General features: G+C 42.2%; 2 protein-coding genes across 2 annotated transcripts in view; one reads left to right on the top strand and one right to left on the bottom strand.

Moving 5' to 3' along the window:
* The window catches only part of LOC146522634 (uncharacterized), a 518363-nt gene that overhangs the window by 365813 nt on the left and 137722 nt on the right, over positions 1–14828 (bottom strand). The gene's annotated exons all lie outside the window — the stretch shown is intronic.
* Positions 5444–7853, top strand: LOC146522638 (paraneoplastic antigen Ma3 homolog). Its single transcript, XM_085154209.1, has one exon. It carries the CDS (start codon positions 6521–6523, stop codon positions 7733–7735), a length of 1215 nt encoding a protein of 404 aa, XP_085010335.1. The 5' UTR covers positions 5444–6520; the 3' UTR covers positions 7736–7853.

Below are 14828 nucleotides of genomic sequence, written 5' to 3'. Positions count from 1 at the left end.
CACATCAAAACTTACTAAAAACAAGCAAAATATAAATAAATATAATTTTTGTCATCTATCATCACATTTTATTATCTCATTTTTATTATTTTTGATGCGCCCATCTTTCTCCTCTTTGTCCCTCTTTCCATGGTTTTGTGACATCTCTTTCTTAATTCATCCTGTCTTGCATCTTTTGCATTTACCGTCCATCTCTCCTCTCTAACCCTCCCTCCATCCTGACTCTCCATCTTTCATCCTCTTCACTCCGTTTCGCTGGTTCAGCAGCGGCGTCATTAAGATGCCGAGTAAAAGGCAAAGACACACACGCACACACCCAAGCACGCACTTTGCATCTTTAATAATCCCACACGCAGCTGAAAGTGACACGATGCTGAACGAAGCTAAATACCTAAAACTTCATCCTAATCCTTTTTTCCCAAAGATGTATTCCGGATGTTGATTTTAATCAGCTTTCTAGCCGTCTTACTGATCAGCTGTCATATTACTCTCAAGTTCCTGTTGTTTTCTAAACACATTACCACAGTTGTTTTAAAAAATATGCCAAAATTTGATTATGCTTACGAGTGACTGCATGTGCTGTTTTCATCAAGTTAACTCACATTTTCTGTGTGTTGTCTTCTTTATAAAGTTTCAGATTCTTGATTGGACAGCATATGTGGGCATGTTGTTGGAACTGATGAGTATCCCATGATGCATTGAGTGTTTTTCTTCACTCATCTTTGTTTATACACCCCTCTGCATTTAATCATTAGTTAATATTAACCTCTGGCTCTTTCCCACAGTGTTTCTTTGTCTTGTTTTCCTTCTATCAACCCAACCGGTGGCAGCAGATGGCTTCCCTTCCCTGAGCCTGGTTCTGCTGGAGGTTTCTTCCTGTTAAAAGGGAGTTTTTCCTTCCCACTGTCGCCAAAGTGCATGATAGGCATCTATTGTTGTGATTTGGTGTTATATATATGTATATAAATAAATATTTATAGAGTTCTGGCAAAAAATGGCAAAAAATCATATTTTGCATGGTTGGATCTTAACAAGGCTCCAAGTAGAGGTTCAACATGTAACAAGAAGAAATGGGAGAGAGGCAAAACATTTTTTAAGCATGCAATTTATTGAAAACAATACTTAAACTGAAAGAGGCTGTTTTACAGCTGATCAAAAGTTTAGGAACACACCTCCACAAAAACCTGTAAACTCCTCCCAAAACAGATATCAAAGTTCCAAACATGAACTCAGCAATGAGTAGCTCCATCAGTGCTGTTGATCACTTCAAAAATTGTTGTGGCATGCTTGATGCAAGGGTTTCCATCAGGTGAGTGGGACATTTGTCCAAGTGGTAAAGACAGCTGCACAAAGGGCATCTACTGTCTAGAACTGTTTTTGTAACGGCCAGCAGCCGTTTGATGCCCCTGCACCTCCTGAAGCTCCATTGTTCCACTGAAGGAAAAAGCACCCCAGACCATTATGGCACCCCCTCTACTGTGACGCGTAGAAAACATCTCAGGTAGGCATCTGCTTGTCATGCTGGTACCGTTGGAAACCATTAGGATCATCAAGGTCACATTTTTTTCTCATCAGAGAATAACACTTTATTCCACATTTCAATGTCCCATGTTTGGTCCTCTCTTACGAAGTCCGAACAGTCAGTTCTGTGGCGTTCAAGGATTCGAGGCCTTTGAAGACTTTTTTTATTTTAAGCCCTTCAGCCTCAGATGCCATCTGATGGTTAGGGGGCTGCAGTCAGCACCAGTAACAGCCTTAATTTGGCTTGACGATTGTCCAGTGTCTGTCCGTCATTTTTTGGGTCTTCCACTTGACGTTATTGTTCCATAACCCTCAGGATCATTTAAGAAATTCTAAATGACTGTCTTACTGCGTCCCACCATCGATGGCGTGCTGCGAGAGACCCTGCTTATTTAGTTTAACGACCCGACCACATTCAAAAAGGGAAAGTTTGTTTGCCTTTGCCATCAGAACGTCATGACAGTGTGACTACCTGACAGAAAATGACAATGAACCCACATCTTTGCCCAGATTTGACCTTTTAAAGGCATGTGGTCCTAAACTTTTGACCAGCTGTAAAACAGCCTTTTTTCAGTTTAAGTGTTGTTTTAAATAAATGACATGCTTAAAAAATGTTTTTGCCTCACTCTCAATCCTTCTTGTTGCATGTTAAAGCTCTATTTGGAACCTTGTTAAGATCCAATCATACAAAATATGATTTTTTGCCTTTTTTCAAGTGATCTTTAAATTTTGACAGAACTGTATGAAGCTTAATTGAACTGAATTGTATGTTTTAATGTACATTACCAGCTTTTTAAACTGGTCGTATTACATTAAAACATTTGGTTGTCAAGCTTCATTTGGTCCCAATCCTGAAAGGATTTTCTGTTTTGAGAAAGCTAAAAGAAAACTCACACTTTGTCTGAACAGCGCCCTCTTCCTGTGCTTCCTTGTAGTCAATCCGGCTTGTTATCAACAAAATTTGATGCCGTGTCAGCAAACAAATGTCTTAGTGATTTACTGTTAATAAAATGCCACATGGGGCAACTTAAAACACGAAGCAGGGCACTGAGGATGAAGGATGAACCCAGGTGTGACAGGTGTGTGAATGTAAAACAGATAGATGGATTATTTATTAGCAATTTGTTCGTAAAAGAAGAAGGAATGTTTTTATTTTGTCTAAAGAGGTGCCAGTTAACACGGCGCAGATATTCCACAACCCTGCTCTTCTTTGTTTTTCCTCTGCTCATCCAACCTAACCATCAAAGTCCTGGAAAGTGTGTGAAAATGATTAGACATGGATAGAGGGAGGAAGGAAAGTTTAGGGGACAGCACAGCAAGTGCAAGGTGGTTGCACCTCAGGACACAAATAAAAATATGCATAGATGGAAAGAATGAGAGGGAAATCTAGAAGGGAAAAAGAAAGCAAGAGGCTGAAGTTTGAGCTAAAGATAAAAAAAGTCCAAGATTTTATGGGTCTTAAAATACAGAAGATAAAAGCTGAACATCCAAAGACTGAAAAAAGACAGATGGGGCAGCAAAGGAAAGCCAAGGATAAACACAAGCAAAACAAGGGTAGGGAACTCATACTCTTATAAAGTCTATAATGTTTTATAAAATGATCCTGAAAGAGTTTTAATGGTTTGATGTGTTGCTGTCCAGATTAGTGGCAGACTGAGATTGAGAACAGAAAAACTGACATGAGTTGAACTTTGATCACCTTGAAATAATTCATGTAAAAAAATAAAATGAAATAAAAAAAGACAGGGGTTATTTATAAGGAAACTTGTTTCTGCCACTGAAAAGAAAAAAAATGTGTAGGGTAGAGCTAAATCCAAATTTTGAGTTAGATATCTTGAAATTGTTTTGGCTTTAAGACTCAAATTACTGAGTAAGTTGAAACCCAACTTTAAGTTTTAAGATAATAACCCAAAATGTTGACTCATGGCTTCAATAGCTTTATATGTAGAATTAATTCATTAGGAAGGGAACCTCACATGATGTCCTTACACTGAGTTTATGTATTTAAAGCATGTAAGTGGGCTCATACATAATTCTTTTCTACTACAAGGATTGTTTATTTTTTCATTTAAGTGCTTTTTTTCTCTGCCTAAGAACCTTTAACTAATACTACAGCCCAGTATCTTGTCCAAGGATACTTCAACAGGCTGGTGTGATGGATTGAAACCATCAACCTTCTCTACTTCCTGAAACAAAACAGCCACGTGGTGCTGTTTATTAGTGATGTGTGATACCACTGATTTCCTTTCCGATCCGATACCAAGTAAAATTCAGGGTGGTATCAACGATACTGATCCGATACCGATACTTTGTACAAAAACGTATTTCAGTTATTGTATCTCAAATTATAGCATCATAATGATTACAGGACATCGTATTACTTATTCTTATCGCTTAATAATGCACAGTTATCATATAGAAATAAAAAAAACTGAAGTGCGCTATTTGAACGTGTTGCCTGCTTGCAGCACTAAAGGACTCCGTGAGAGACGTCTGTCTTGCCCTAGCAGCACCTGTCCCTGTCCTCCTCTTCAGTTCGCCTCAACATACGCTCGTCATATTCTGTGATATGATTTACTCTGAAGTGCTTGATGAGGTTAGTAGTGTTGCCACAACACCTCACTTTCTTGCCACATGTATTTCAAACTACGTCTCAACCGTTTGTGGAAGTAAAATACGTCTGCACATGACTCCATTTACGCTCAGCCATTGTTGTGAGTGTGCACACCAAGGGGCTGGACACATTTATACAGATGTACTTCGCACATGACTATGACAGGCGGAAGACTAAGTAGTTCCTTCCAATGTAGACAATCCAAATGATATAGTTTCTTTCCACTGTGTTCCTGTTAATGATAAACTACAAATTTACCCTAAATTACTAAAATATCGATATTTTAATATGATTCTAGAACATAAATGACTGGTATTGGGGGAATCGATATTTCAGTATCGATCCGCACATTACTACTGTTTATCCATCAAGATTATTCTGGTTGTGAGTTTTGAAAAGGGTGAATCTCATATAAATCAGCAGTAATTCTCTTTAAAGAAATCATAACAGGTTATTCAAAATATCCACAAACAACTGTAAGTACTATTTGGGTTTTTTGGTGGGGGCTTGCCATACATCACCCAACAACTGGGTTGGGTAACTTTCTGGTCAAGGAGCACTTTATCTGTAGTTGTTTTTTTTTTTCTACCAAAATAACACCAGATTTCCAATTTTGATGCAGGACTCAAATGGAGGATGTACAGAAAAATGTTCAGTGCTTTAGTGTGATTTTGTAACCCTGGAGAGTTACTAAGGGTTTTAGTGTGTTATGAGTGGTGTTAGTATTTTGAGTTCACTGTTAAGTTTTATTAAGTTAAATTATTTTGTTGAGAATTAATAAAATAGAAGATGTCTATAATGTCCTGATGGTCCTTGAAGTATACAGGGGGAAGTACCGCCTCCTGCCGTTCACTGCGTAGCAGCTACGGATATCAGGAAAGAGGAAGAAAAGTCCGTTTTTTCCTAGTGGAAAGCGTGGTTGCTTTTATTCAGTCGGATTGTACGGTGGAAATAAACTATCTGGAAATTGTTGTTAACCAGAAAGGAGTTTGTTACTGCTCGGATTCTTCTGGTTGTGCTACAACGCTGCACCATCGCCATTTTGAAGCTCCAGGAGAGCCCATTTTATTGGTTACTTTGGTAAGAAGTTATCATTGTCTGTTTTGGAATATTCTGTCATTCTTTCTGTATACTGGAAAGGTAAAATGCAAATTTGTTAGTATGTATGAACGAAACATAAGAAAGGATATATGTATAAATGACTAAATATAGATTTTTGAATGTTATTCTGACTGTGTTATACAGGTCAGGTTTTTTTACTTGGGAGTACAGTTCAGTGATGATCCAGTAAAAAGATGGTGAGCCACCCCTCCAGGATCCTTGAGATGATTGTTTTAAGAAGAGAACTAAATTCTTTGGACGAATCGTGAACTGTACAAACTCTACTTAAGTGGTAGGACAGATTTGCACTTCATTCCTCCTTTGCACATCCTGCAAGGAGAATCCTCATTGCTGGACTCACACTTAAGGGTGTCGGCTGACACAAGAGAGAGACTGAGTCAAATCCCCCGGGTGTGTGTGTGTTTTGTTTATTATTTTCCGTGACTTGGGCCCAATTTTTCCTTTCATGTACTGTTATTGTTTTCATTGTATGTATGTGAGATTCTTTAATTGTGAATACAAACTGATCAAACCAAGTTCTCTGAGCGTTTCATTAGTCATCCACTCTGCTCCAGTAGTCGAACCTCAGCTATTGGCCCAACACACAGGTAACCATTTAAATCTGTATCCCAAGTGTTGAAAGGGGTGTTACAGAAAATTGGCGAGCCAGCCAGGAGCAGGTGGCAGACTATTGACGCTTTGTTTTCTTTTTTTTCCCTCCTTTTTGGGCAAAAAATTCTTATCTTCAGTTATTATAACAGTAATTTGCCAAATTGTTGACATGGAAGTAGTGACACGTGAGCTGGTAAAAATCCCTAACTCTGTCATGGTTGAAGGGTTAACCTGGACTGAGGTGGGCAATGAAGTACAGAGCTATCTAGAGACTCATGGTTCTATTAACCGTGTCCTGCGTATAGATGAACCCAACTCAGAGTTCCATAACAATGCAATTGTTGAGTTCACTTTTGGTACTGCGCTGCAAACGCTTGCTCCTTTGTTGCCATTTAAATACAAAAGCCCCACACGGCCTGATGTGACTTTCCACGTGTGTGCGCTTGCTAGTGTCTATACCCCTGTGGTTAGCCATAGTGCTACTGAGAATTACATGTCTGAGTTGCAAAACATTGCTAAGTTAACAGGGAAGTCATTTCAGCTTCTTTTGCAAGATGAACTAAGTTGAGCTCTACAGTTGCAGCCACAGTAGAAAATGCCCCTGTGGACAGGAGTCATCATGGTGGAAGTCAGGCACCTAATTTCAGCTCGACATCATTACTGCAAGGTGCAATGCAATCTAGAATTGCTCCTGATGCCACTATTCAGGGTGCTGCACTACGCTCAGCTCCAGAGATACAAAACCTGACCAAAGAGCAACATCCGAGAATACCACCAGTGACGGTGAGTTCATGCCCAAATCTAAGCCCCAGTGATCTCAACCCCCCTGAGATACAAAAGGTTGTTGTGGAGCATATTGTGCGAAATGAGGAGGCACCGCCACACCATTATGCTGCCTCACGCCTTCGAGTCTTTTCAGGCCGATTGCCGCGGCCAAATAATGAAACTGATTATGAGACCTGGCGCTCTAGTGTGGAACTTCTTTTAACAGACCCAGCATTGTCTGATTTAAGTCGCTCCAGGAAGATTGTTGACAGCTTGTTGCCCCCTGCTTCAGATTTCATTAGGCATCTTGATTCACAAGCTTTACCTTCTGCATATTTGCAGCTTCTTGACTCAGCTTACGGTGCTGTGGAGGATGGAGATGAGCTGTTTGCTAAGTTCATGGGTACTCTGCAGAATGCTGGTGAGAAACCATCAAACTACCTTCACAGACTCCAAGTTGTGCTTAACACCGCTACAAGGAGAGGAGGGGCCTCTGCTGATGAGTTTGACAGGCAGTTGTTGAAGCAGTTTTGTAGAGGCTGCTGGGATGACTCCTTAATAGCAGAGCTCCATCTTGAACAAAAAATTAAAAACCCTCCTTGTTTTGCTGAATTATTGCTCCTGTTGCGTACTGAGGAAGACAAGCATGCTAACAAGGCAGTACGTATGAAAAAGCACCTTGGTACTTCCAGACAACAGCCAGCCCCACCCAAACAGCATGTTTGGTCCCAACTGCAAACTGCCTGTGTTTGCTCTGAGTCTAAGGCTGTAGCAGAAACCAATCTCCTGAAGAAACAAGTTATTGAGTTACAGGCTCAAATGGCTCAGTTAACCCCCCACAGGAAAAACAGGGGTAAGAAAGCAAACTCAAATGCAACGGTAACTGTGCAGACCAATCCTGCTCCTGAGCAGCCCTTGGCAGTGCCTGTTCCAGAGCACCAGCCACCTCCCAGGCCACGCCCGTGGTACTGCTTTCGGTGTGGAGAGGATGGCCATGTAGCCTTGAGATGCAGTAATGAGGCCAACCCCGTGCTAGTAGCAGCAAAAAGGAAGCAATTTCAAAGAAAGCGGCAGGAGTGGGAGACACAGAATGGTTCTGTGGACCCACACCATTTAAACTGATAGCAACTCCTGTTGTGGGACAGACAGGAGTTCAGTCTAACACTAGTCCCTCTACCTCCAAGCAAAAAAGCAAAAGACAGCCAAAAGGTCAGCCATGTGGGCTGCCACAGAGGTTAGTTGGAAGCAAATGCACTGCTGAAGTGAAGTGTGTGTTGCAGAGAAAAGAGTAAACTGTCTATTAGACTCTGGATCTCAAGTTACGACGATCCCATTGTCCTTCTATGAAAGCAACCTGAAGGACAAAGAAATTAAATCATTAGATGATTTGTTGGAGGTTGAAGGAGCTAATGGACAGCAAGTTCCATATTTTGGCTATGTGGAAATAGATATCACTTTTCCCAAAGAGTTTGTAGGAGAGGAGATTGAGATTCCTACTTTGGCCCTTGTGGTTCCAAACATGAGGGAAAATGCCCAAGAGCAAATTCTCATTGGCACCAATACACTAGACGTGTTGTACTCAAGTGTTGCTACTCACATGAATGAGTTTGGCCTACCTGTCCAGTATGGCTACCGAGCAGTCCTCAAAGCCTTGGAGCTTAGGCACAGACAGCAACCAAATGGCAAGCTGGGCCAAGTAAAACTGTCTGGGGGGAAATCTGAGACGATTCCTGCTGGACGGACTGTTGCTTTAGAAGGGGTAGCCCTTGTTGGGAGCTCCTTTAATGAAAAGTGGGCCTTGGTAGAGCAACCAACAGCAACCTCTATGCCTGGTGGCCTACTGGTAGCAAATTGTTTAGTCACATTGCCTAAGAAAAGGGCGAGCACATTGGCAGTGATAGTCAAAAATGAAACCACCCATGATGTAACGATCACACCAAAAACAGTGATCGCTGAACTCAGTGCTGTTCAACAAATAGTAGCACATAAGTCTGACACAAATGTACCTGACTCTGTCAAAGACAAGAACAATTCTAGTCCAGATTTACAGTTTGACTTTGGAGATTCTCCTTTGTCAGCTGACTGGAAGGAAAGAGTAACACAAACATTGAAGTCAATGCCAGAAGTGTTTGCTCACCATGACCTCGACTTTGGTCATGTAGGTCAGGTCAAGCATCACATCAGACTTCACGACCAGACACCTTTTAAGCAGAGAGCCCGGCCAATACACCCACAGGATGTTGATGCCGTGAGAAAACATTTAAGGGAGCTGTTGGATGCAGGCGTGATTCGCGAATCTGAGTCTCCTTTTGCGTCCCCTATTGTGGTGGTCCGGAAGCGTGATGACTCCATCCGTCTCTGCATCGATTACCGCAAATTGAACTCACAGACAATCAAGGACGCTTCCTATGCCCTTCCCAATCTTGAAGAGGCTTTTTCAGCTCTCACAGGCTCAAAGTGGTTTTCGGTTTTAGACTTGAAATCCGGCTACTACCAAATTGAAATGGAGGAGGCCGATAAGGAGAAGACAGCGTTCGTGTGTCCCTTGGGATTTTATGAGTTTAATAGAATGCCGCAAGGAGTCACAAATGCCCCCAGCACCTTCCAGCGCTGCATGGAGCGTTGCATGGGTAATCTGAACCTGAAAGAGGTGTTAGTTTTTATTGATGACCTTATAATTTTTTCAGACACAGTTGAAGAGCACGAGAGGCGCCTTCTGCATGTTCTGAATCGCCTGAAGGAATATGGTCTCAAACTTTCACCAGAGAAGTGTAAGTTCTTTCAGTCTTCTGTCCGATATCTAGGCCATATTGTTTCCCAGAACGGAGTTGAGACGGATCCAGAGAAAACTAGTGCCCTGAAAACCTGGCCAAAGCCATCTAACCTAAAGGAACTGAGGTCCTTCCTTGGGTTCAGCGGTTACTATCGCAGGTTTATTCAGGATTTCTCTAGAATTGTGAAGCCGCTGAATGAGCTAACAGCCGGATATCCTCCAACCTGCAAGAACAAGGAAAGAAAGGCCAATGTCAAGTACCGCAATCCTAAAGAACCATTTGGTGAGCGTTGGACTGCTTCTTGTCAACAGGCTTTTGACACCATAATCGAGAGACTCACTTCAGCACCTGTTTTGGGTTTTGCTAATCCTAAACTTCCCTACCTGCTCCACACGGATGCAAGTACGACTGGGTTAGGTGCAGCCTTATACCAAAAGCAAGATGGTGAGCTGAAGGCTATAGCATTTGCAAGCAGAGGGTTGTCTAGAAGTGAAGCTAGGTATCCAGCACATAAGTTGGAGTTCCTAGCCCTTAAGTGGGCTGTCACAGAAAAGTTTAGTGACTACCTTTATGGGGCTAGTTTCATTGTGGTCACCGATAGCAACCCCCTTACATACATTCTAACCTCTGCCAAGCTTGATGCGACTAGTTATAGATGGCTGTCTGCGCTCTCCACCTACTCATTCAAGCTGCAGTATAGGGCTGGAAAACAGAATGTGGACGCAGATGCATTATCACGAAGGCCACATGGTGGACTCATAGATGATCATATCTCGGTGAAAGAGAAGGAAAGGATCTGTAAGTTCACTGCCAACCACCTCTCAGAAACGGAAACCTCAGAGGTCATTCAGCCAGAGGTGATCAAAGCTATCTGTGAGCGGCATGACATCTATTTTGCTGGTGAAGGTTCTGAGTGCTCTGATCACTCAGTTGCTTTGGTTGAGTCCATAGCACTCAGTCCTGAAGCCCTGCCACCTTGCTTCCAAGGGAATGACAGTCATGGGCTGCCAGTTATCCCCTCTTTCTCATTTGCTGAAATCTCAGAGAAACAGCAAGCAGACGCAAGCATCAGAGAAATAATTACTCAGTTGGAAAGTGGTGAGACACCTCCACCTCAGGTGAGAAAAGAGCTCCCTGAGTATGGACTCTTGTTGAGAGAATGGAACCGGCTAGAACTCAAAAATGGAGTCTTGTTTCGCAAGAGACAGGGAGTGATGGGAGTGACTCATCAACTTGTCTTACCAAGAGAACTGAGAGATATGGTACTTGAAAGTCTTCACGACGACATGGGCCATCTTGGTGTTGAACGCACCCTTGATCTAGTGAGAGCTAGATTTTATTGGCCTAAAATGTCCTCAGTGGTTGAAGAAAAGATTAAGACTTGTGATCGCTGCGTGAAAAGAAAAACTCCACCAGAGAGAGCAGCCCCAATGGTTTCAATAGCGACAACCAGACCAATGGAATTAGTCTGCATGGACTTTCTGAGTGTGGAACCAGATCAAAGTAATACCAAGGACATATTAGTAATAACAGATCATTTTACTAAGTATGCCCTCGCAATACCAACGCCAAACCAAAAGGCGACTACCGTGGCTAAGTGTCTGTGGGAACATTTTATATCACATTACGGGTTCCCTGAAAAACTCCATAGTGATCAGGGCCCCGATTTTGAGTCCCGTACCATTAAGGAGCTGTGTGAAATGGCAGGAATCCGGAAGACACGGACAACCCCGTACCATCCAAGGGGTAACCCTGTGGAGCGTTTTAACAGAACGCTGCTGCAGATGCTAGGCACTCTAAATAATAAGGACAAGTCCCGTTGGAGGGACTATGTTAAGCCTCTTGTGCATGCATACAACTGCACAAAGCATGAAGCCACAGGGTTTGCACCTTATGAGCTTATGTTCGGGAGACAACCAAGACTCCCTGTGGACTTAGCTTTCGGGCTTCCTGTTGATCCTCTGCCATTGTCTCATTCACAGTATGTGCAAGGCCTGAAGAACCGCCTGAAAGAGAGTTATGAGCTTTCGAGCAGAAATGCTAAGAAATCTGCAGAGCGTAACAAAACTAGGTTCGACCAGAGAGTTACAGGGTCTAGCCTTGAACCAGGGGATCGAGTGCTAGTTCGAAATGTGAGACTGAGGGGAAAGCACAAGCTAGCAGACAAATGGGAGGCAGATGTGTATGTAGTTGTGTCACACGCTAATGACCTTCCCGTGTATACAGTGCGTCCTGAGGCTGGAAATGGTCCTTTGCGCACTTTACACAGGGACCTCCTGTTGCCCTGTGGGTTTCTGCCCGTAAGTGCTCCTGAAACCCCAGTACCGCCAACAGTGCGAAGGCCAAGAACCCGTCAAAACCCAGGTTATGTAAACGAATGCTTTGATGATGTCATGTCAGACGATGAAGAAGTGTATCCTTCAAGGATTGTACTTTTGGATCCAGCTGCCTCCACCCTAATGCCCAAGGTTGACCATGTGTCAACCGACATTCCACCAGAGCAGCGCGTTACTGACAGTGTGATCCCTCTTAGCAGAGCGGTTGTTCCCGGAGCAGTTTCAGATGAGATTGAGGTGGAAATTCCCATAGAAGAAGGGGAGGAGCCCCCAGCCACAAGCTCACCTCAGGTCAGCTTTCTTGACCTTGAAGAGCCAGGAAGAACTGGAGGTGATGAAAGTGAATCTTCTGGGAAGAATAGTGAGATTTCAGTGCCCCTCATTTCACCTGTTGGGGAATCTCAGCCGCTTGACATTGAAGGTACACAAGATGTTCCTGAAACTGATGACATAGCTAATTTAACCCACATAAAAGAGCCATCAGAGGGGTTAGATGAGGCCGTCAGATGTTCAAACAGGCAGCGAAGTCGACCAAAGAGACTCCACTATGCTGAACTTGGAAACCCTTTAATAGAGGTGGTTCAGTCACTTTTTCATGGTCTGGGTGCTGCCATAATAAGGTCAATGGATGCTGCAGACCCGTTATGGTACGATCAAACCACCATCCCTCCTGTCAACCCAGTAATAACACAGCCGCAGAGAAGGTGCACGGGGACGTGCCACCCTTCAGTGGGGGAGGGTGTAACCCTGGAGAGTTACTAAGGGTTTTAGTGTGTTATGAGTGGTGTTAGTATTTTGAGTTCACTGTTAAGTTTTATTAAGTTAAATTATTTTGTTGAGAATTAATAAAATAGAAGATGTCTATAATGTCCTGATGGTCCTTGAAGTATACAGGGGGAAGTACCGCCTCCTGCCGTTCACTGCGTAGCAGCTACGGATATCAGGAAAGAGGAAGAAAAGTCCGTTTTTTCCTAGTGGAAAGCGTGGTTGCTTTTATTCAGTCGGATTGTACGGTGGAAATAAACTATCTGGAAATTGTTGTTAACCAGAAAGGAGTTTGTTACTGCTCGGATTCTTCTGGTTGTGCTACAACGCTGCACCATCGCCATTTTGAAGCTCCAGGAGAGCCCATTTTATTGGTTACTTTGGTAAGAAGTTATCATTGTCTGTTTTGGAATATTCTGTCATTCTTTCTGTATACTGGAAAGGTAAAATGCAAATTTGTTAGTATGTATGAACGAAACATAAGAAAGGATATATGTATAAATGACTAAATATAGATTTTTGAATGTTATTCTGACTGTGTTATACAGGTCAGGTTTTTTTACTTGGGAGTACAGTTCAGTGATGATCCAGTCCAAAGATGGCGAGCCACCCCTCCAGGATCCTTGAGATGATTGTTTTAAGAAGAGAACTAAATTCTTTGGACGAATCGTGAACTGTACAAACTCTACTTAAGTGGTAGGACAGATTTGCACTTCATTCCTCCTTTGCACATCCTGCAAGGAGAATCCTCATTGCTGGACTCACACTTAAGGGTGTCGGCTGACACAAGAGAGAGACTGAGTCAAATCCCCCGGGTGTGTGTGTGTTTTGTTTATTATTTTCCGTGACTTGGGCCCAATTTTTCCTTTCATGTACTGTTATTGTTTTCATTGTATGTATGTGAGATTCTTTAATTGTGAATACAAACTGATCAAACCAAGTTCTCTGAGCGTTTCATTAGTCATCCACTCTGCTCCAGTAGTCGAACCTCAGCTATTGGCCCAACACACAGGTAACCATTTAAATCTGTATCCCAAGTGTTGAAAGGGGTGTTACAATTTGGTTTCACCAACGAAATTCAGTGGAGGACTCTGTTGGTACCCAAACTGATGTGGCAACTACGGTAGCCCTGAGAAGCCAAACGGACGGCAACTTAAGAAAACACCAGCAATAAGAAAAACGCTGCAAAAGCACACAAAACACAACAGAAATAGGAAAAACGACAACGGAAATAGGAAAAAACAGATTTCCAAAAGCACAAGGGAAGTGTGTCTGGGGAGACAATAACCCGACGGACCAGTTGCAGGAACCAAATTATGCTAAGAATTGCGCTGGGAGACACTTAAAAGAAGTTTAGGATCTATCGGTTTTGTGAGGAAAGAGAAGATGAGAGGTAAGTATGTTAACCTAACTATTAGCCTAAAAATCCGTCATCAAAATGATAGGAATCATGATAAAACACACCTACCATGTTTTGGGTTCCTGCAACTGGTCCGTCTTGTGTACAAAGTCTTGTGTACAGAAGGCTTCAGAAAAGGGGTTTCACACCAGTTTTCACAACCAGTGGTATCAAGGTATTCATCACGATTTTTTAAATGCAGCTATGTCTACACCAACTACCCATGATGAAAACACGTGTTCGTGACAGTGTGAGAGCAGATAAACATTGCCACTGAGCTGGACTGTAAAGTTATCCAAGCTGCAAGGTACTTCTGTTGGGGGATCTAATCAGAAAGAAAATTAATTATATTACCACATTACTTTTTAGTTTCTTTGGCACTTTGTGCAACAAAACATGAGTACTGCTGAGTTCCATTATATTAAAGACAAAGTAGATCTCTCCATAACTTTCATTATTTCATCAATACCATTGGAAACTATTTAATATTCTCTTGTTTAACAACATTGAAAGAAGAAAACAGTGAATATACAAGGAAAGCATTGGTGGAATGTAAGAAAACAATAACAAAAATCTGAAAATACACCAATCACAGGAAAAAGGAGTGCTTTAAGAGCAGCCGTGGCATATTTTAGCAAACGTCTAATTGTAAGATGAAAAAGAGACAGAGAGCTAACCAAGTGGAAAACACCATCTAGAAAACTATGATTAAACCCGTCCACTGTAATAATGAGATCTGCTCCAATCCTTTTAACACCATCCTTCACACACACTCTCGAGCCCGGGATTTTATTTTAACCACATAAATTTAAGGTCAGACATGTAATTTGACTTGTGTTTTAATCACTTTATGGATTTCTTTAAGTGAGTGTGTGTAGCAGTATTTAAACTCATGCTGTCTAGATACAAACACAACGAAGGCAAAAATACTACAATTTGGA

Source organism: Neolamprologus multifasciatus, chromosome 3 (genome assembly GCF_963576455.1).
Source record: "Neolamprologus multifasciatus chromosome 3, fNeoMul1.2, whole genome shotgun sequence".
NCBI lineage: Eukaryota > Metazoa > Chordata > Actinopteri > Cichliformes > Cichlidae > Neolamprologus > Neolamprologus multifasciatus.
This window is presented reverse-complemented; position numbering and strand designations above follow the sequence as displayed.

Bases quoted from the DNA above. Each gene is read 5' to 3' on its own strand.
- LOC146522638 (XM_085154209.1), top strand. From the start codon at position 6,521: ATGCAATCTAGAATTGCTCCTGATGCCACTATTCAGGGTGCTGCACTA.